Genomic DNA, 22,266 nt, shown 5'->3' with positions numbered 1-22,266 from the left:
AGATTAAAACATGATTTTATATAAACCTACTTTAAACAAGCATTTGATAATTTCTTAGAAGAGAATACACAGAAAAGAAATAATCATGAATCTTACCTTCCAGCATACTGAGATGCATGGCATCATTGGCTCGCTTGGGCACACTAAGCATAACTTCTAAGCCATCTTTAATCTCACCTTTACCCTCTTCACAGCAGGTAAGTAGCTCCTGCAAAGGTATCACATTACTATTCAATCTTTATTTCTGTTAAATCTTATCTACTCAGAATATGTCATTTGCAGTCTTTAAATAGATGCCAATATTCTAACTTGAGATGTTTAGGATACAGGTGTTTGTTTCCAACTACAGTGATACCAGAAGATCAAAGTGGGCATTGTGACCACATGGCACAAATTCTGCTCTTTCATACTTGTACTGTGACATCACACAAAGAAACATGAGGGGTGGGGTTTATATCATAGTGAACACTTAACTTTCTGATCTATCTTGTATATGTCTGTATTTCAGAGAAATTGTGGGAGGCTTGAAGTCATTAGCCAAATCACAATTTATTCCTCTGAAGTCTTGAATGCATCTTCAGAGTGCCCTCATAAAATGGATGCTACCCAAGAAAGGAAACACCCATTTGCAAGTAACAAAACTGGCAATATTGTACCAATCTTCTTTAGCTTAATGATGCTCTCTGCCATATCATTTATTTATTTTCTTCTTCTTCACGGGCAGACTAATATACAGAACTTATAGGGAAAGACACATTTATTTTCTGAGAATGCCTATAAAAGCTAAATCAATCTTTAAAAAACAGAAATTATGTTACAGGTTAGTGCTTTATTCTAGTGCATTATTATCTCCCAGTGTCACTGTTCCAATTTGCCAAAACCAAGAAACAGAAATAAAAGGTTCAATTAATTGTTTTTAATTCTGGCAGGCCTGGAAACATTGGCACATAGCAACCAAAACAAAGGCAGCAATAACCTCTCCTCCCGCATTAGCCTGCCCCACCCATATGGCTGTTGTACTTCTAGAGAGGCCTGAGAGGCCTGGAATCTTTCTGTTGGGCCTAGTTCTTTCTTCCGCTGCCGGCCTGCTCTCCAGATGATTGTCAGCCGGCTGCTTCTTCATTGTCCACCTCCCAGTCCGTGAGTCTACTGTTTTTCATTATCCCTGTAATCCTTCCCCCCGAATGGCAACCCCGAAACGGTCCGCTGGAGGCTCGCCATTTCGGAGGTTGACACCCAGACACTTAGGAAATAATATAGGATTTGAACTAAATATAATTAAAAAAAAAAAAAATCCTGAGACAAGCCAGACAACCCTGCTGGCTTTTTACAAGGCATTGAAAACCTGGCTTTGCAAGCCTAATAAACATAATTAAAGGAGACTTAACAGATGGTAGAAGGTCCATATGAATAAGCAATGAAGACTCAAGTACCCTGTATATTGTTGGAGCTATGTACAAAATGATATAAAACAGGAGTGTCAAACTCGCAGTGTCATGGTGGCATCACGTGACGTATCATGACTTCCCCCCCTTTGCTAAACTGGGCATGGGTATGGGCAGGGCCAGCGTGTGGTGCATCTGGCATGTGGGCCGTGAGTTTGACAGCTCTGGTGTAAAAGATAGGACAAACCAAAGCAAAGTTACCAAGGTTGAAAAACAATGTGCCAAAGCGTTTTGCATAGTAGCTAGTAGTAGGCTGAAATGTATTTGATTAAGGCTGGAATGAACTGTTAACTCTCATATTCCAGTTTACTACATAACTGTAAGCCAGATGCCTTAAACTTGGTAACTTTAAGATTTGTGGACTTGCACTTCCAGAATTCCTTAATCAGCCATGCTGGCTGGGGAATTCTGGGAATTGAAGTCTTAAAGTTGGCAAGTTTGAAGATCTCTGCCGTAAGCCATCTCCATGGCTTTACTTCAGTATTTAAGAAGTCAATGTACAGGAAAACAGCACTCAGTCTTTTCATTTAACAAATGCCAATGGCATTCCATTTTTTTTTACTGCATTCCAATAAAAATTATAGCAACCCATTTCCAAATGTCAAGATATTGCTTTATTTTTTATGAGATGAATTAATTGCATTAAGTTTTCTGAATATCACTAACATTTTGTACATAGCTCTCTTAATATACAGATTGTTGAGTTTCCACTGCTTAATCAAATGCACCTTCTACCATCTGTTAAGCCTCCTTTAATTACTTTTAATAGGCTTTTTGGTCCATTGACAGTACATTGTAATGTGCAGAAACACTGGTTTGTGATGCACAAAGTCATTTTTTTGCCCGCTACACACTTGAGTGAAAAGGAAAGATAGGCAACATTTTAAATTAAATTAAATATAGAGGGAAATGGAAATAAGGGAAACTACTAATAAGAATTGATTCATGAAATTTAAGAATGTGTATGCACAGAAGATACATGTTCATTTTAAAATGTTTTTCTTTAGCTTCTTGATCTTACATAGTTAGGGTTGGGGGCTATGCAGCCTACTTACATAAAGCCAAAACATATGAAAAGGTAGCCAAGGACTTACGCCAAAACACAAATCAAAAAAGACCTTAAAGTCTTTGCCATTCACACCATGATCATATCAATAGATGAGCTGCTTCTGAAAGTTGATGTGACTGGGAAAGAATATTATGATTAAGTTTCTAACTGTTGCTCAGGATATGACTGAGAAACGACCAAAAACTCAAATAGGATAGTTTGAAACAGCAGTTTAAAACAGTTTTTGCCTACAATCTGGGTAAAAAGACAGTTCCAAATGCAGTGTTTTGTAGTAGACCCTCAAGGACATCAATAATGGTCACCAGGGTTTCTTACTTTCAAAAAGGCTGTAATTGGCATCAGCTGGAGAAGGGCAAAGACTGCCCAGGCCACCAGCTGCTGATGCAGAAGGCATGCATCAAGGAGAAACCCTATACAACCCTATTGAAAGCCAGCAAAGGGGCTACTGTAGTATACAAACAATTCTGGACAAGTAGCAATTCCATCTTGTTAAAATTCAATTTAAATTTGTTTCATCACATCCAGGTCCTTACTGCCATCAAACACTGTAGTATATAAGAATATCCACTGCATTGCCTTTATCATTAACATAGTGATGATAACTCATTCCAAAATGATAAATGACCTCACCCAAATATTTCATGTAGATGATATACAAGATAGAAAGAACCTAGATCCTCTGGCACCTATTATAACAGTGGCCAAAGATTCAATCCATCACCCCTTATTACTACTGATTGAGACCATCTGCTTAGATAGGTGTAGAATTAGTGTCCTCCACTACCAAGTCTCACAAGCAGTTCACAAGGATACCATAATCTATGTATCAAATGCCACTGAAAGATCCAAACTGAACAAGATTTTTCTCAGATTTAGGTCTCATCACCAAAAGCAACTACTGTAATACAGTTTCAGTCCCATGGCTGGGTTGAACTGCGGTGAAAACCTCATTTTATCCTATTCTAGTTAACCATATATTGTAATCTTATTCTTCTCTTTTTAAATTCCAGTCGTTTAAAAAGACTTCAGATAAGATCAAGTGGCAGTACCATTAAAAAAAAGTAATCCTTACTCATGCAGCTTAGTTACAAATAGGCTATGGCCTGTAGTGGGCCGCAGCCTACAGGTTGGGAGCACCTGTCTGCCTTAAAGGAATTATTTGTTGAGTCGCCATGGGCAAATAGGTGGCAATATAAATTCAATAAAAAAATAAAATAAAATAAAATATGGAAAAAAATGAAAGATAACCTCAACTTCTGGTGAGAGTTGGTGATATCTAATGCTGTATACTGTTGGAACTGAACCTGATTTCATTTGTGATTTCTAAACCACCCATTTGGAAGAATCTGGTAAGATTACTTTATACACCTGGTAGTATATTTCTCTTGGAATCCCCATTCACCTGAGTGGTGGGTACGCATGCGCTCCTGCTTCTTGCACAAAACCATCCCTTCTTCTTCCCCCTCCCCCCATGCCAGGCTGTCAACTCGGAAAGGTTGGTGAATGCTGCTTTAAGGTACTTTTTATACCAAACTAGGTCAGCATAATGTATTTTGGGTCACTCATAAAGAGTTTTTTAATTTGGCTGTGGCCCAATAGAACCGTATTTTTAAAAAAGCATATTTTCAATGTAAAAAAGGTACCCAGCTACACAAATGAAGGCCACATTGATACTCACCTTTAGAAGGAGTTGGTATTTTGTTATCCGTTGAACTGGTTTGATAAGATAAGATGAGATTGAATTGGCTAAGCCATGCCGCTGTTGTATTTCCTGCAGTACAGTTAAACATTTGACAACCAAATATAAATTAACTTATAAAATTTGCAGATAATTTTTTCATTATGAAAACTGAGAGGAAGTCCTAAATCCATGCTCCCTCATCAATTAGCGTATGTATATTTATGCTTCACCTATACATTAAAAACTGTGAAAGCCATTTCACCACTAGCCATGCCAGCCAGGCCTCTAAGGAATTCTAGCTCAGCAACATCTGAAATCATAGATTTACTCAAGTTATTAACTTTTATTGAATATTTATTAAGAACCCAGTTTAGTCCAATGGTGTTTATGCACATGTATAAACTTCTTCCATCATATTTTGTTAATATGAGAATGCCATTTATTAGAATATCAAAAACATAGTTTACGCCAGCATGTTGTGAAAGATTAACGAAACAAAAAACATCAATACCACTACACAGACTATTCAAGCTGTCACTTTTATTATATTTTGTTAAATGAGTAGTATAATTATGACCGGTGTACTTGCTCCAATTTCTATCAGTGCGAAGAATCCTGCTTTATGTTCTAACAATTTGATTATGCTTTTCTTTTTGATTTTTGTATTATCTAGCATTTTGAAATAAATTGCTCTGAGGGAAAATCAGTTCCCCATTTCATTTGGCTTCTCTACTTTAAAGCAACCTTTCTGAAGTGCAATGATAGTAGCAAAATTCTTCTATTCATATTTAATTGCTTTTAATAGTTGTTCATATTAGTTTTTAACTGTTTTGTTGTATGCTGCTTACAGTCATGTTTCTGAGAGGGTGGCTATTGTTGAATACTCTGATATATCAAACTATTTTAATTGCTGTTCAGACTTCATTCTGAATTCCATAAATAGCATCTTAAGATATTGCAAGAGAAATACTTCATTCATAGGAGTTCTGAATGTGTCTTTAATAAGGATAGGTATAAAATTGGGTGGATTAGTGCTGGACTAAGAAAGATATATGCCAATATAAGAACTGCTTATTGATTTAAAGATAATTTCTTTCTTAAAACAGGCCTTCCAAATCCAATAAAAGGAATTATAGTTATAAACTTCTCCCCCTCCATTACTTTTTAAAGATTTACAAAACACAATGTATTACATTACTGGTTTCATTCCTTGTCAGTAACTGACAGTTGGCAATCTTACCTTACATCTTTCACTGTACCTTTTCTTTTTTGAAAGGAAAAAAAAAGTCCTGGGAACAGGCTTTCAAAACTAAATTCTTCCTGGGGCATATCAATATACACCTATCTTTTAATAGGAACAGGCAAATGAAGAACATAAACAAATATACTGGACAGCCAAGCTGACCTGAGGTCATTGGAATAAAACCCAGATCATTCTGATGTCATCATGATGTCACAAATAGTATGATGTTCCAGTTTTAGCATAGTGAGTGTTAAGAACTAAAATGAAACTAAATCCTGCCAAGAGTAATCTTTGTTCACTGTGATGAGAAGATCTGTGGCATATTCTTTGAATACGGTTCAAACTTTCATCCATGTCCTTTCAAAACTGAAATACTGAGTTCTCACTATGTGCATCTGCATATAGGTACATGCAAATGTGTGTGCTATGCCCATAAATATACTTTCAGAGCTCAAGTGGTATGAATGAAGCACTATAATTCTGTACTTACATCAAAGTATGCTCCTGCATGCTCTAAAATTAGCTGAGTTGAGTCTGGTTTGTTTTTGCAGTAAGTCACATACATTTGGAACTTGTCTGCCTGCAAAGAAAAAAAAAAGATTGAAATGATTTGTAAAAAGCTCCATCTGGTGGAAACATGGCTATTTAATAATTATTTGAGTTTAAATCTGTTGGATAAAGAAGCTGGCATGCAAGAAGGTTAACTATTACAAAAGGAAAGAAATGTTATATATTAGTCAGGTTGTAAATTGACTCACTCGGCCTCCTAAGATGTATGTGTTCAAATACTGTATATATCCTGAATCTTAAGAGATGTCTAAGAAGTAGCTTGCCTATTATACTTTTGCAACAATACATTTTAAAGATTAGTCATTAGATGCTTTAAATTCATGTTAATATTACATCCCACAGTTTGAACAACAGTTGCTTAATATTACATGAAACTGACAGGATGCCTATTTATCTCCCATAATTCAAAAGATACTTTTCTATATTCACCAGTTAGAATGGAACTCTCTTTTCTCAGCTGAAGAGTCCTATAACTCTTGAAGAGTCCTAGGGAGTCCTCTATTTATAGTCATTTAGTGACTGTTCAAAGTTACAACGGCTGTGAAAAAAGTGACTTACGACTGTTTTCACACTTACAACTGTTGCAACATCCCCATGGTCATGTGATCAAAATTCAGATGCTTGGCAATTCATATTGGAATGTCCCAGGACCATCTAATCAACTTTTATGACCTTCTGATGAGCAAAATCAACAGGGAAGTCAGATTCACTGAACAGCCTTATTACTAATTTAACAATTGCACTGATTTACTTAACAACTGTGGCAAGAAAGGTCATAAAATGGGGCAAAATTCACTTAACAAATGTTTCATTTAGCAACATAAATTTTGGGCTCAATGGTGATCATAACTTGAGAACTATCTGTATTTACTATCTCACACTATGAATCTCTTCTATTAGGCTACACTACAGTTTTATTTTTCAGGTGTGGATGATCACAACTCAAAATACAATTGATTATTTAGTAAAGAGAAAGGCAACAATGCAATGACCAACATCTTACCCAAGTAACAAAGCAATGACCAACATCTTCAGGAAGTTGCTCATATTTCTCCAGCTCTTTCAGGAATATACTGTTTAAAGAAATGATGAATGAAACAATTAACATGTTTCTCTTCCCTTTCTACCTTGTAATTATACTATCCATTATACTACCCATAGTGACTATAACATAGTGTTACACTTGTGCAGAATTATCCAATCAGTCTAGCCTTAGAACTAAACTACACTTTATAGTTCCAGTAAAACAATGATCTTGCTATAGCTACAGCTATGCTATGTCAGGTTATGGTACATTGTCATCATGCCAGACTTACAAAATGTGGTGCCTTTTAGCTGTGATGAGTTAGAACTGGCTCATAGTCATTGAACAAAACATACACATTGAAATAACTAATAGGAAAATTAGCACTTATTTACTGACTTCATTGCAATTTAAATGATCTAAAATTGACCATACAAACAAACTAACAAACAAGCCTATTAGAGGAAGAGAATGCTTGCATTTCCAAGCTTTATAAAATCAATCTGTACTATTAGTTTATGAACAATTAGCAAGTTCTTTTATTATTATAACAATTTTTATTAAAGATTACAATTTACAACAATACAAACTAAAAAATAAAATAAGAAAAAATAAAAGAGGCAGAAAAGAAAAAAGCAGAAAAAATAGAAAAGAAACAAATAAAAATATAGTAAAGAAATAAAGAAGTGACTTCCCCATTTATCATAATAAGTATAACCAGTTTTAGTAATTTATCACTTCTCCTAAAATACAACAAATGGTCTCTTGGACTTCCGGTTTGAGCTTCTTCGGCGACAGACCGAAACCTTGTCTCTCCGAGGCTTCGATCCGTGCTTGCCGCTGGAGCGCCCCGAGCCGGCTGGTTTTGGGGCTAAGCTACCCCGTAGAGGTGGTGAAGAGGGGGGAGACTGCCAGCAGGGTTGAGGAGAGCTGCATCTCTCCTCCCCAGCTGGCCATTACTCCCTTTCCTGAAAGCAGTTGTAGCGGTGGTCAGAAATGGCCACCACAAAGAAGAACTCGACCGGAAAAGAATGTGCAGGAGGAAGATAAGAAGAGAAAATTTTGGTTGACCAGGTCAAACAGCAAAAGCAGCAAATAAGGTACCCTGGAATTTAAACTTAACAACATTGTTCCCAAAGAAGATTTTGAAGCTGCAAAGGAGAGAGAGAAGGGAAAGGATTAGGGTTTTTTTCTTCCCTTCCTTATACTGATTGCTAAAAGACTTAAGCAAGAAATTGAAAAAAAAATCCACTTTGACATTAATAGGCATCTAAGCTGAAAATAAAAGTCAAAGGGATAATAAAGATTTCTGGACATTTAAAAGTTTTTAAAAGCAGGAAAGGAGAAAAAAATTAATAAAAGGGCAGGATCTGGAAAAATGGAGGAGACTGCCTGGAATTAAGGAATGGAGCTGTAATTAAAAGGAACTTACAGTGAAATTTTAACAAGATTCCTCAAAGATACATTTTAATTGAAACTTGGTAACAAAATAATAGAACCCCAGGAAGAGAAAGTGGAAAAAAGAAGCAAGTAGAAACAGCCTTGGATTATTTGGATTATTTGGTGATTTTTGGTTTTTGCATCTAGATGACTAAAATTAACCAGGTGGTCGTTTAAAAGTTTTTAAAATGGTATCACTCTTAGAAGAACTGAACTTAAACAGAACTTAAAAAATGAAAAGAAGATGCACAAGAAGGGAGAAGTTCTTTTGGCTTCGTGTTTCAATTCTTAGAAATGGAGATCTGGAACTATGAGAAGCAACAAGAAACGCTTGCAAAACAAGAAGATTGGGACAAAGAAGAAGCCATCTTTAATGATCAAATAATTTTAAGTGGGGGGGAAAAAGAAAAGGGGGGAAAGAGTGAAAGGTTTAAGACTAGAAAAAACAACCAAAAAGAAGAACAATTTGAAAGATAAGTATAATATTAGAAAGCAACAGAAGAGGGGATTACAGATGAGAGAGTTAGAAGTAGAGAGACGAGGGGGTAAAAAGGGGAGGGAGAAGAAGAGGGGGAAGAAGGCAAGGAAAAGAAGTTGTAAAAAACAGAAACAAGAAATGGAGAAACAGAGAAAAGATCTAAGGATTGTAACCAAAAGCTTGTTTAGAGATAATGGGTGAAAATTTAATTGCAAAAGGGATTCTGCAAAGGTACATAAGATAGCATTGTTATATTACAAACAGAAATAATTTTAGAAAATATGATGATGGATAAAATATTTACTGTAATGTAGTGGGATGTTTGTTAATAAATAAATGAATTAAAATGATTGAGAGAATTAAAAGGGAACATTTTTAATTATTAGTAATGATTTATAAAAATATAAGTGAGAAATATGAAAAAAAAAAAAAGAATTAAGTATGGAAAGTTTATAAGTGTTCCCAAGGAAGTATGATATTTAATTGAAAAGAAATGTTAAAGATGTTAAGATTTTAATGCATATTAATGATAAATTGAATTGAATGTGTGTTTTATTTAGATATATATATATATATATATATATATATATATATATATATATATATATATATATATATATATATACATACACACAGAATATACATGAAGCCTGATGATGAGATGAATTGGAATGGAACTACAATGTGTGTTTTATTATATATATATATATAATAATTTTTTCTTTTTAAGAATATAGTCTCTATTTTAAGAATGTACCAAGCAGAACTTGATTTGAAGTTATGTATTATATTGAATGCTATAATCTTAAAGGTATACATTAAAGCTTAAATAAGAGTTTGAATGGATAAAATTAAAGGATATAAAGGTGTCATACTCTAATTGGTAACTACAGGGAAAAATTTGCTTAATAAGAAAAGATAATGTGAAATTGAAACAGGACAGACAAAAGTATAAATATAATGATTTGAATTGAGATGAGATAATTAAAACAAAGTTGAGAAAATTAAAAGAGGGGAAAAACTATGTAGAAAATATAAAATGGTAATAAGATATGGAATAGAACATAAAAATGAGCATGAAATTGAGTTTTGTGTCTGTATGAAGAAGAGATAACCTGGGACCATGCTATTTTCAAAAAAGATGTTTTATTTGTATTTTGTTTTTGTGAAAACCCAAATAAAATTTTCAAAAAACCCCCAAAAACAAAAACAAATGGTCTCTTGTTCTGATATTCCATCTCTTTTCTGCAAACAAATCCATAAAGCCTTGTCATTTTACTCCCAGTATTAGCAAAAATCCATTAAGGATTACAAGAGATAACAACATATCTACTTTAATCTTGATCAAATAAACCAACTTTATATTAATTCCTTTTATTTCAAACAATCTTAACTCTAGATCTTTCAAATAATGTCCAAGAACTTGATTTTCTTTGTCCCTTGTCACAAAATTCTTCAAAGCTTTAACAAGCCTCTTGTAAATACCACATAGGAAAATTACCACTCTCTTGATTTGTTATTTATATATCCCTTTTAATTATTAAGAGATCTGACAGTTTCTTTTGTATCTCCAGTACAATATCTTTTTCCATGGCATTTTAAAATCTCAATCATGTCAGGTAAAACTTGTTTTTCTTCTATAATATTTTTAAAACAGTCTACTATAGAGGTAGACCTTCTCAAAATTAATTTCTGGGTTCCTTGTTTAAAAGTAATTTTCAATATGACTAATGTCACAATATTTTATTTCATTCTATGTTTGTAAGCAGAATTTGACTGCTCTTCTCCTTTGAATGTAAACTTTAGTTCCTTTTAGTTCCCTCTAGTTTCCAATTAAACAAATAACAGAATTAAAAACAAAAGCATTTCCCCATGGGATTCTTTATAATTTATTCCAAAATTTTACTTCAAATTTATTTGGACTCCTAATCCATTGGTATCTTTTTAAAATCAAAATTTTATATCACCCTTTTGCTGTTTATTCCAGATTTTTTTAAAATTTGTTAAATTTGTATTTAAAATGTCTTTCTTTAAGGATAGAAGAAAACTCACCTGTGTCAGGCAGGCCCCAAACCAAGAATAACACATTGGTGATTCTTCCAAGCTGATTTTATTGTTTCCATACTTATATACAGAATCCTGCCAGGCTAAGTACTTTACTATCTATATCTACTATATACTCTGAGAAACATTAGGGAGAGGCTATCTTCGCCCTTTCTCTCACACAAAATATCTGGACTGAACTGTTTCTTATTCCTCTGGAATGTATCCCCTCTCTCCTTGGAATCCAGCCTACTACATTCCATCACATCCAGTGCTGTAAAACCTGTAGGTCCAAAGATTCCCGATAGATGGAAAGCAGTTAACAAGCAATATCCAAAAGTAATTAGAAAATAAAGTATGCAAGTATGCAGAGTCCTTTCAAAGACAGTTTGAGCAAAATGGTTATTGGCCATCATCTCCCAGAGCTCTAAAACTACTGTAAACTGCTGTCTTGGGATCTCCTTGCAAGGAACAACTGCCTGGAGCACTTGTGAGTGATCTCAATTCTCTCTTTTGTCTGGAGAGGGTTTATGAAAAACTGGTCCATTTGCTGGCTGGCTCTTTATTCTGCTACAATCAGCAGCTCCACAAAATCAGTCTACCCTTTCTTCCCCAAAAGTCTTCAGTTTTTAGCAAGTCCTAATGGCTTAAGATGTGGTTGGACACTTATTTATTTGTTTTATGCCTAAACATCTTTTCCATACCAAACAAAAAATAAAATCCCCTTCATCACATATTGAGAACTGATTAGCCATAATTCTAACTATAGCCATAGGACAATATACAGTATGCAGTGTAGACATTTTTCACATAAGGAAATTTTGAACTACCTAATGTTCACATGGACTGAGACAAATTCAAAGGAGATGACTGTGCATGGAGCAAAGAATTACAACAGTTGGGGGCTTCAGAGGGCAAGGCAATTGCTTTTTCCCATCTTGCGCTCTTTGCAGACACAATTATATGTTAAATAAGGCACTTGCAAACAAAGCATTGTGTACCTGGTATGCTTGCAGGCTGGTAGTAATAGATTTTTCATCTGTTACTTATTCACAGAAAATGTTAGACTCCACAAATATTAACAGAGAAAAAGGGTATATCAAATTAGGGATCCTTACTAAGGGGAGGAGATTTAGTGTGGGCGACACCACAGAATAATTTTTATGTGCATCTAGTGAGTCTGGAGCTTCAAATAAATCCTGAATTCAGACTATGTGATCTAGTAAGCCTGAATTAAGGCTTTAATGCTATTCTCAGATCCTATTTAGCATTATCAGTCATCTCACAGATAAAAGCTGAGGTGTTCTATTTATCAGTTTTATGTATTATGCAGCAAAACCAAAACAACTCATTGTCTGGGCTGTTGAACAACCTAGATCAACCTATTTACATAAAAATTCCAGACCAGAATAAAGCAAGTCCATTTAAGATCTACTTAAATAGAAAACCAGAATAAAACAATGCTAATCTGAAAATTGTCAAGCTCCACTCATTGAACCTACAATCTGTAGTAGCAAAAATAAAACCATACATTCATTTAATAGATCAGAAGACATTAAATTACTCTTTTTTTCCCCTAAAAGCAGGGTTATGGGTGATTCTCTTCACTCACTTGTTATGGAATTCATAGATCTCCTGCATGTTTCCAAAAATGATATGCTCTTTGTTGACAATACCAGGTGGGATCTCTTCAACACCACTTGTTATTTCCCAGAGATATGTCTGGTTAAAAAAAAATAGAAACAAAAAAAAGGAGGGGAAGCAAAGTTGGTTTAACAATGATCTAGATATACCCAACCATCTCCAAATGAATATATGCAAAATCATACTGGAGTTTATAAAATGTCTATTTTAGATTGTATAATACCACTTTTTGGTTTTATAATCATGAGATCCTAACAAGTGCAACATGTCAATGAAAAAGTAACAAGTTTAAAACCGACCCTAAAATACAGATGAGAGGAGTTTCTGTTCAGAGAGAATAAGCCAGTTCTCGAATGTGCAGTGTAATAGTGGAAGCAATAATAGAACATTATCCCTTCAACAAAACAGTAAAAGCTGAACAAAAGCAGCAACCAGTTTATTGTGCCTGAAAATGAACAGATATGCTATTATCCCTGTTCAATCAACATAGGAATGTTTAAAGAGCAAAACAAGAAGCTGATCAAGCCAGCACTGATTGATTTAATTGACAAACATGCCTACTTCTGATACAGAACTGCACAACTTAGCTCTATGGTTACAGATCATACAATATGACAGTGGGGAAAAAAATCTATTTCAGGACCCACATTAAGTTTTGAAACAAGAACTTACATCCATACATTCCCGGAGATCTCTTACATAAGCCTTCTCTGTCTGGATAAGCTCAGCCATGATGAACCTTTCCATACACACAAGAGAGAGAGAACTTTAGACTATTTGTTTCACCATATACCATTCTGAACAGAAATTAGATACACGGCAAGGATTTTACATAGTAAAATATATTTGATGAGCTCAAGAGCACAGAGCAGATGAGAACTGCAACTAGAAAAAATATGGACTATTAAGTTCAGTAAAAATGATAATAAAATGATTTAACATGGCTTTTGCATAAGTAAATATTAAGTCTCATCTTAGAAACATTCTGTCCTCTAATTTAAACTTTGCTTTAAGTAATGGCTAAAGGAAGCAATAAGAATACTGAATAAAATTACAGGTGATCATTAAAGGAAGGGTACATTTGCTCATTCTTTTTTGTTGTTGAATCTCAGAAAAAAAATATTCTAGGTTCTTTTTTGGACATTCAAGACATCAGCCTATTTTAAAATGCTTTGCCTCAGACTTATCAAATAGTAATGCACAACTTAAAATCCATATTCTCATTTTCTTTTTAACATATAACATTGCTGAGAAGTGGAAATGGCAAAAGGTCAGCGGGGGGTGGGAGGAGAACATGAAATATTGTATACTTTGACACGGGCCAAGACTAGCATGTGTTACTTTTCCCCTTAATTGTTTAATGTACATAATTTACATAAATGTAAAAAAGAATGTTTTGGTGACATATTAATGATACGTTGGCTGGGGCTATGAATGCACAAGCACCTAACTAAATAGAGAAAAATGACACACAAGTCCAACAGCATGGATAAACATGCATTATGCTAGGAGGAGACAAATGATTTACTCTTTCCTGCGGGCAGACTTCCTCTTTTCCTCATTAAGTTCATGAGCAGCATCTCTCAGCTTCACTTCTGACCCAGGAACACTGGCTGGGATTATATCCAGTTGCAAGCTTTTACTCTGAATTAAGGAAGGGAAGATGACATCAAAATCAGTGAAGACAAGGAGAAACAAACACAAAAAGGGGTTTATCTAGATAGAAACTCGAGCAGCCAGATTAAGCCATTCCCAATTATTTCAAGCAAAAAGAAAAATGCAACACTCACCGATTTATTGGAATCTGAAGAAATTCCTAGAGCTTTTTCTAAAGAGGTCCTGTATTTTTCCATACGCAGAGAGAAGTCTCTGTATCTTTTGTCCACTGCTGTGACACATTTTTTAATCTCTGCTGCATGGGCATGCCCCTTTTCACAAAAGCCATCAGCTAGCTGTATCAACAACTTCACCCTCTCTTTGGTTTGCTATAGGATACACGAAAGATGGGAAGGCAGTAAGAAGAGTGGACATGCAGTGCCTCTCATGAATAACAGCCTTTTCATGCTATAAATAGAAGATAATATTCTGTTTCCATGCTAACAGCTTTTTGGTACTTGAACGGAGTTATCAGGATCATTATAACATTTTTTAATTTCTAGCTTTTAGGGTTCTGAAAGTAAGGACCTGAAGACAGAATTGATTTAGGACAGCCTCATGCATTGGCACTACTATTGTGTCTGGGGATTATCTAAGCATCCAGAAAATACAAGTTTGGGGAAATAGGCCACATCATGCTAAAAACCCAATTTATAATACCACATGTTATTGATAAAGAATTCAAGAAGTTTCAGTCTTTATAGTAGCGGAGAGTTTGATAATAAGTATATTGTGTTAAATAGTAATGTAACATTAACAGTCCTATTTTCCTCTACAGTATGGGTATACAAAGATTATGTGACAGATTCTGTTGGGATGTATCACTCTAAATGGGATTGATGATCAGATGAATGCTAGCAAAAAGGAAATCTGATTAATATTAGACTGAAAAAAATCTGATCTACTGATGGCAGGGGTCTTCCACATTAATTTCATTTTATTATAAAAATGTCCTGAGCACTCCGCTCAGAGCATGGGACTCTGTTCTGAAAATGCAGAAAAACGGTAAAAAGCAATAAACAGAAGAAATGAAAGGCACGAGATAAAAAAGAAGAGAAAACATAGCTAACACTAGTTTTATAACACCAACATTCTCTGTGCATATCTATACTTTTCTGTCTTTACCAATCATTCTTGCTTCTACCATGCTGGCAAGCTCTGAGTTCTGGACCCTGGAAGCATGCCTTCTCTACCCTCTGGAACATGGTTTCTCCTGAGATCTGGATAGTTCCCACTCTGATGTTATTTAGAAGAGCTACGAAGACTGAGAAGACCTGGGTCTTCACCCAGGCCTTTGGTGAAGGACAGTGAGAAACCCCCTTTTTCAACACATTTGCCCTCTGTTATCTTTATTTTTATATACATATTTTGTTTGATTGTGAGACTCCAAGAGTCATCGTCAGTCAAATGACATACAGATTTAATTAATATTAATAGATAACAGAGTTAAAAGACTTGCAAATAGAAATAGAATGACTGTGGTAAAAGAAAGCAAAGGTAGTACCAATAGCAATAGGCACCTTGGGTGTAATCCCAAAACAACTGAAGTACCACTTGAACACTATTGGCATTGACAAATTCACCACCAGTCAATTGCAAAAGCCAGCTTTACTTGGAACAGCTTTTATCCTGTGATAATATCTGTAACACCATCCAAGATCCACACCTGCCCATCCATGATTCTCTGTAAGGACTCAATAGGCGCACAAAATTATCAAATCCTGCTCTACATCTAGCTGACTGTGCAATGAACCATAATTTCATATGCTGTCTTTTGTTCTTTAAACCCTTCTTTCTCTTTTTCAAGATCTCACCTGTTCCAGTTAATTTGAACTTTCTCACTCTTTGTTTTCCTCTAGACCCATTCCCCATCTTCATAAATCATCTCATTTATTCGATGTGGACATTTAATCAATATGCAATTAATACCCATTCATTTTGGACCCTTTCTTTTCTTATTTTAGCACAACACTTAAGGATATTACCTCCACTGCATTCAACTTACTTTTATGTTTTTTCTTGACACATTCATATTTCATAAATAGTGACCTTTTAAACAAATATTCATTCTTTTCAACATACTGTATATGCTACCCACCATCTTTCTGCTAACATATGTTAAAATGTCTCCATCTATTTTCGCCATCAATCACAATAACTCTGGTCTCAAATTCATCAATTTTCAGATTTGTTATCCCTATATCTAAAATTTGCTGCAAATCATCCAGGCTGTCATAGGCATTATTCACATATGAAAATACACACGTGTTCACAATTTTAACCAATCAACAGCTAATATCACACCAAACCTACATTAAACAACCAAGTGGACCTCATCTATTTTGACTTTTTTTCTCTTTAGTGTTATATATTAGCTGAGCATTCTTTAAGGCTCACTTGTACTTTACTTTACTCATATATTACACTTCCTGCAACTGAGCAGTCAACATTCAAAACTAAATTTATCCAGAACTTTCCATAATTCAAGCTATTCACCAGTATATACTTTCTCAAAATCATTAAATGAACATAATCTATTATTCTCATTTGTGCATAGAGAAATTTAATACTAACCAATGAAAAGCAAATTGTGACATATAAGATTCTACCAGCAATTTCACAAAGTAGTAGAAAAAGGCAGATGATTTCCACTTGGATTACAGAATTCCTTGGGCATGTTACTGATACTTCACTGACATCGTTTCAGTACTGCTGTTCAATAATTAAATATATATTCTGGAATGTCATGGTTTTAAAACCAAATGTGTATTTTATTTCAGCCAGAAGAAAATGATTTTTGTAGGCATTCCATTTATTTTTCTTTTAGGTATGCGTAAATTAAACAAATACCAATATTTTCAAGCCCCAAAGCTTATAATAAGCTAGGTTAACTTCTCTTTTATTAGAAACTATGATCCAAGCAGGCCAATACTTATCAACTTTCTAAATTGCTAAAATAATATAATACAAGGAAAAATAGCCTGCACTGTATAATGAAAATTCAATTTTTAAAACCTTAAATAAATTATAGTGGTTAAATGAACTAAACATAATTGGAAAAGCAAAACAAAACAAAATCCAAACTCCAACAATTGGAATGGAAAAGAAAATATCTATATAAGTATAAAAATCTACAAGGAATTAGTTGCCATAGAGCTTGTCATCAAACCCGGATCATAAAGTAATGTGTCTTCTCATTTTTAGAGCACTTTTCAAAAATAGATAACAAACTCCTATCCTCTTACACTCTTTCTAGTTATGTAGGATTATCCTTTTTGGTATACCCCAAGCCTGATAAAGCCAAAGCTCTTTGATAAATCCTATCTTTTAGAAATATAATTCAGCATCCCACTGAGATCCTTAAATCTAATATTTCTTCCCCAAATTATGTTAACATACATATATTAACCTGAAACCAAAATAAAGCTATATCATAGAACAAGACAACATCTAACTTCAAATTTCTTACATCACCAACACAAGAGATTTAACCCCAATCCACCCCATTTAAAACATACTTTTAAGGGTAATCAACTAAAATAATAATTTCTGTTAAATTATTTTCATTTTTAAGTCCTAATGTCACATTTCATATTTTGTAACAGGAAATTTTGATTGAGAAACCAGTGCAATAGCTTGCCTTCCAAAGTTGCAAGTACCCCGTCACTGGAGGCTTTCAAGAAGAGACTGGACAGCCATTTGTCTGAAATGGTATAGGATCTCCTGCTGAAGCAGCGGGTTGGATTAGGTGACTTCCAAGCTCCCTTCCAACTCTCTTATTCTATGTAGACCATGCAATGCCCAGGCACTTCAGTAACACATCTTCTGCATTATTTTCCGATTTGAATTACACCACAGTAACAACTTTTCATGTGCTTATCTATCAATTATCAAATATGCTTAGCAATTTCAACGCAGCAAACAAAAGTCCTAATTTAAGATGTCATAACTTCAACCAAGATTTCAAAGGTTTTACACATCTGGTTTACAAATGGGCCCAAAGAGGAAATCACAGTAAGTCTCATCCCAGAAGCATACTGATGTAAGATTAAAGGCTCAATGGTAGATTAAAGTCATCATCTTCACAAGGTAAATGTAATTTGGTCAAAAATACTCTAGGGCAGTGATCCCCAACCTTTTTTATGCCGCGGCCCGGTACCGGCATCAGCTGGGCGCCGCGCCCGGCACATCAGCTGGGCGCCGCCATCTTTTTGATGAAAAGATGGCGGCGCTAGCGCTTCGTGAGCTTTTCCGGCAGAAATGGCTTTCTACCCGAAAAGCTCACCGAAGCACTGGCACCGCCATCTTTTTGATGAAAAAGTGCTTCTGGTGAGCTTTCTACCCGGAAAAGCTCACCGAAGCACTTTTTCATCAAAAAGATGGCAGCGCCCAGCAACCAGCGCCCGGTAGGACTTGTTCTGCGGACGGTGCACGGGTCCACGGACCGGTGGTTGGGGACCCCTGCACTAGGGGCTTTAGCTTTCCTAACACATTGTTGATTAACCTATCTATATAAAAGACAGTGGGAATTGACAGCGAAATTCCCCTGAAATACACATACATTTCAATATTATATTCACTTTAATATCATTAATTTTTCTAAAAGATCAGGGCATGAAGTTGTCGAAATTTTACCTGTACATATTTAATTTAACATACTGTGACAAACATTGGAAGACAGGTAAGTCCAAGTATTTTATAGACTTGATACAAACTATAAATGCTAATCTCCTACAAATATAATAGATCCCGCATGCAACACATTTGAATTATCATGAATAGTAAGGTTTACAGAATCATCATATGGCATGGGAGATGGATTTAACCCACTTTTTCCCAACTGTGGCCAAATTGGTATCTTTTTCAAGATAGTGATATGAGAGAAAATGTACAGTATTACATTTACCTTTGCAGTTATCTGGAATTCTTCATGTTCTTTCAAGAGCTCTTGAGTATGCTGGATACTAGAGCCAGTGGAAGTGTGTGTGGATAAATAAAACTCTCCATTATCATGGATCCACTCAAGAGCCTAAGAAGACAGTTGAAGAAGAAAAATTAAATAACTTCTTCTAGGAGGAGCAACCTGACCATTTCCGAACAACAGATTATTTATTCAAAATTTGGGGAGTTTTTGTCTTGTCCTTTTTCCCCCTTGCATCATTCAAATTATATTTTTGTCACAGTCTGAAATAATCTTTCTGGAGGAGAAATCATAATTAGGTCAACTGAATTTACTTCTACATAAAAACATTTAGGGCTGTTATGCTCCCCCCCAACATAAAAGATGAGATATTAATCTTTACACACCCAACTTCATTAGTTGTGATGCCAAAACAAAACAGAATATAATAGTCATCATGGTCATAAAACCAACCCAATATTACACTTTTGTGACAGTTGTTAAGTGAATGAAGAGGTCATAAGTGCAAGCACTTTGTTTGCTATGGGTATGATTTTGCTAAAAATTGGAAGTAAATGCTGGGTTTTGGCAAAACCATCATAAAGCACAGTCATGTGATCGCAGGACACTGCAAATGGCCAAAAACGCAGTTGAACTGTCCCTTTTTTGCATGAGTCATAACTTTGAATGGTCACTAAATAACTAGTGCTAAGTTGAGGACTACCTACACATATTCCTCCCAAGTCTTTTTCCGTCTTCTATTATTTCTCTTTCGTGATTATCCCAAAAGAATTCTCCAATATAGCTTAGTCTGAAGATACCAGCAAGAGGCTCCACTATCATTTCAATGCTACAGCTCTTAACGTATGAGAAAACCAATTACTATCCCTGTTTGAAACACTGATCACTCCATCTCTTTTCTCCATTCTCCTATTTTTTGGGGGTGGGTGGGTGGATGTTTTCAAGGCAATATTAACACATAGCACTTGCTTGGACAATCCTTGCAGTTTCCTTGGCAGGATTTCAAAGCTGGCTTGCCATTGTCTTCTTGATGTGGCTGAGAGAGAATATAACTTTAAGGCTTTGTGGATCTCAACTCCCAGAATTCCTCCTCCAGTCATGTTAGCTCAGGAAGTTCACAAGTCTTAAACTTGCCAAGTTTGAAGACCTTTGATATAACTGGTCCAAGGCCACCCAAGTGGCTTCAAGTCTAAACTGGAACTTGATCTTATTATCTCCCAATTCCTAATCTGATGCCATAAGCAATACACCAACCTGGCTCACTCTAAAATCATTAAAATTTTGTCTCTTCCCCTCCCCGCCAACAGATAGCTAGAGGTAAACAATCCTGCATTTTTATGTAGAAGGGAAGGATGGTGTATATGTGTGTGTAATCTTTGATTGCATCTCTAATATTGTTATGAATATATAAAATGGAAGGAGGTCCACTGATTTTCTGGTTTTGTTTTTCTTTTGTGTTGCACAGAATGCTAAAAGACATTCCCTAAAGTTTAGTTTTGCTTGACAAGGAATCTGGGAGGAAGATGTTTGAAGGGCTGGGGAGGGGGGGACGAGACAGGACAGGACATATTTGAAAAACCATCGTGACATGATGTTTTGTTGGTTACTTTTGAATGACAACTGGAGGAAGAGTTATAAGAAGATATGAACCCTGACCTGTTTAGCACTTCTTTCAAAGACTACATATTGCTGACATTGGTCAAGCCGTCGTTTTCTCATTGTCCAGTAGTGTAGGACACGATTTTCTCTCTGGAAAAGTTCATTCAGGATATCTGCCAGGTGAGAAATTATTAAAGGACAAATCATGTGCAAAGATATAATTTAAGTCCATCTGATAATAAACGTATAAAATGTTTGCTAATATTAATAAAACACTCCAACTCACTTTTGACCTGCTGTTCAGGAGCCTTGATGTGAGTCACCATCCCTGGCATATTGACACTATTTCTGTGCAGGTATTTCAGGAATACATCTGCATTTCTCCGAGCCAATGTGCAAGCCTAGAAAAGGCAAGACAGATGCATCAACCAAAAAGGATCAAAATAATGCAGACATCCTTATTCTGAATCATTGAGAAAATGTTTATTTAAGCAATTAATGGACTGCAAAACAACTTTGTAACAGCAGTGCGGGCTTATGTCTTTGTTTACATCCTGCCTTTATTATTTTTACAAATAACTCAAGGCGCAAACATATCCAACACACTTTCCTTGTCCTATTTTCTCCACAACAACATCATGAGGTGGGTTGGCCTGAGAGTGAGTGACTAGCCCAAAGTCACCCAGCTGGTTTCACAGTTAAGGCAGGACATGAACTCATGATCTTTTTCTTTATAGCCTAATGCCTTAACCACTAGACCATACTGCCTTTCTTATTACATATATTTTTGCTAAGATCCACAATTTGGAAATTAGGTAGCAAGAAAGCATTAATGCATTGGCTCCAGCATACAAGACGCAGACAGAGGACACAGAAAGAGAGGGTGAAAGGGAGAGGGAGAGGCTTATTTTTCCAATTGGATCAGTTTCTAAACAGCAAGAATACTAATACAAGAGATTCAGAGTTCATTGCACAGAACAGTGTTTCCCAATCATGGCAACTTCCAGATGGGTAGAATTTACATCCCTGAATTCTCTGTAATGGCCAGCCTGGCTAAGAAATTCTGGGAATAGATATCGACACTTCTAAAGGTTAGGAAACATCAGCATCAGGGTTGTGTTTGACTTCGGGGGGGCTGGGAAGGGCGTGGCCAGCTCGACATCACTTGTGTCAGGGGCACCTGTGGTGGCCCATGCGCTCTGCCAGCGAAAACGGGCTCCCAAGCTCCGTTTTAAGCTGCGACAGCCTCTTACAACCCTTTGCCAGCGAAAATGGAGCTCAGGAGAACTGCACATGGCCTTCCCGAGCTCCGATTTTTGCTGGCAAAAGTACTGTGGGCCGATCCTTTGCTGTTTCCAGGGCAGTACCGTGGGCCAGATCTAAGTAACCCTGCAGGCCAGATCCGTCCCCCTGACCTTGAGTTTGACACCCCTGGCATAGAGGAACAAAACCA

General features: G+C 35.7%; 1 protein-coding gene across 1 annotated transcript in view; it reads right to left on the bottom strand.

Annotated features, from left to right (window-relative positions):
• Nucleotides 1-22,266, bottom strand: part of TRIO (trio Rho guanine nucleotide exchange factor) — a 267,208-nt gene that overhangs the window by 89,831 nt on the left and 155,111 nt on the right. The window contains exons 19-29 of the mRNA XM_026673423.2: nucleotides 21,100-21,214; nucleotides 20,871-20,986; nucleotides 19,200-19,322; nucleotides 14,428-14,622; nucleotides 14,166-14,281; nucleotides 13,310-13,376; nucleotides 12,606-12,715; nucleotides 7,012-7,081; nucleotides 5,929-6,018; nucleotides 4,193-4,285; nucleotides 97-208 (exon numbers count right to left, since the gene is read on the bottom strand). Of these exons, the coding sequence (XP_026529208.1) occupies nucleotides 97-208; nucleotides 4,193-4,285; nucleotides 5,929-6,018; nucleotides 7,012-7,081; nucleotides 12,606-12,715; nucleotides 13,310-13,376; nucleotides 14,166-14,281; nucleotides 14,428-14,622; nucleotides 19,200-19,322; nucleotides 20,871-20,986; nucleotides 21,100-21,214 (1,207 nt within the window). The remainder of the gene's footprint in view (nucleotides 1-96; nucleotides 209-4,192; nucleotides 4,286-5,928; nucleotides 6,019-7,011; nucleotides 7,082-12,605; nucleotides 12,716-13,309; nucleotides 13,377-14,165; nucleotides 14,282-14,427; nucleotides 14,623-19,199; nucleotides 19,323-20,870; nucleotides 20,987-21,099; nucleotides 21,215-22,266) is intronic.

The sequence above is a fragment of the Notechis scutatus genome, chromosome 3, assembly GCF_049901735.1.
Source record: "Notechis scutatus isolate UNSWTSFEM ecotype Mainland chromosome 3, rNotScu1.2, whole genome shotgun sequence".
Classification (NCBI taxonomy): domain Eukaryota; kingdom Metazoa; phylum Chordata; class Lepidosauria; order Squamata; family Elapidae; genus Notechis; species Notechis scutatus.
Note: the sequence above shows the minus strand (reverse complement) of the source record. Positions and strands in the feature narration are given on the sequence as shown.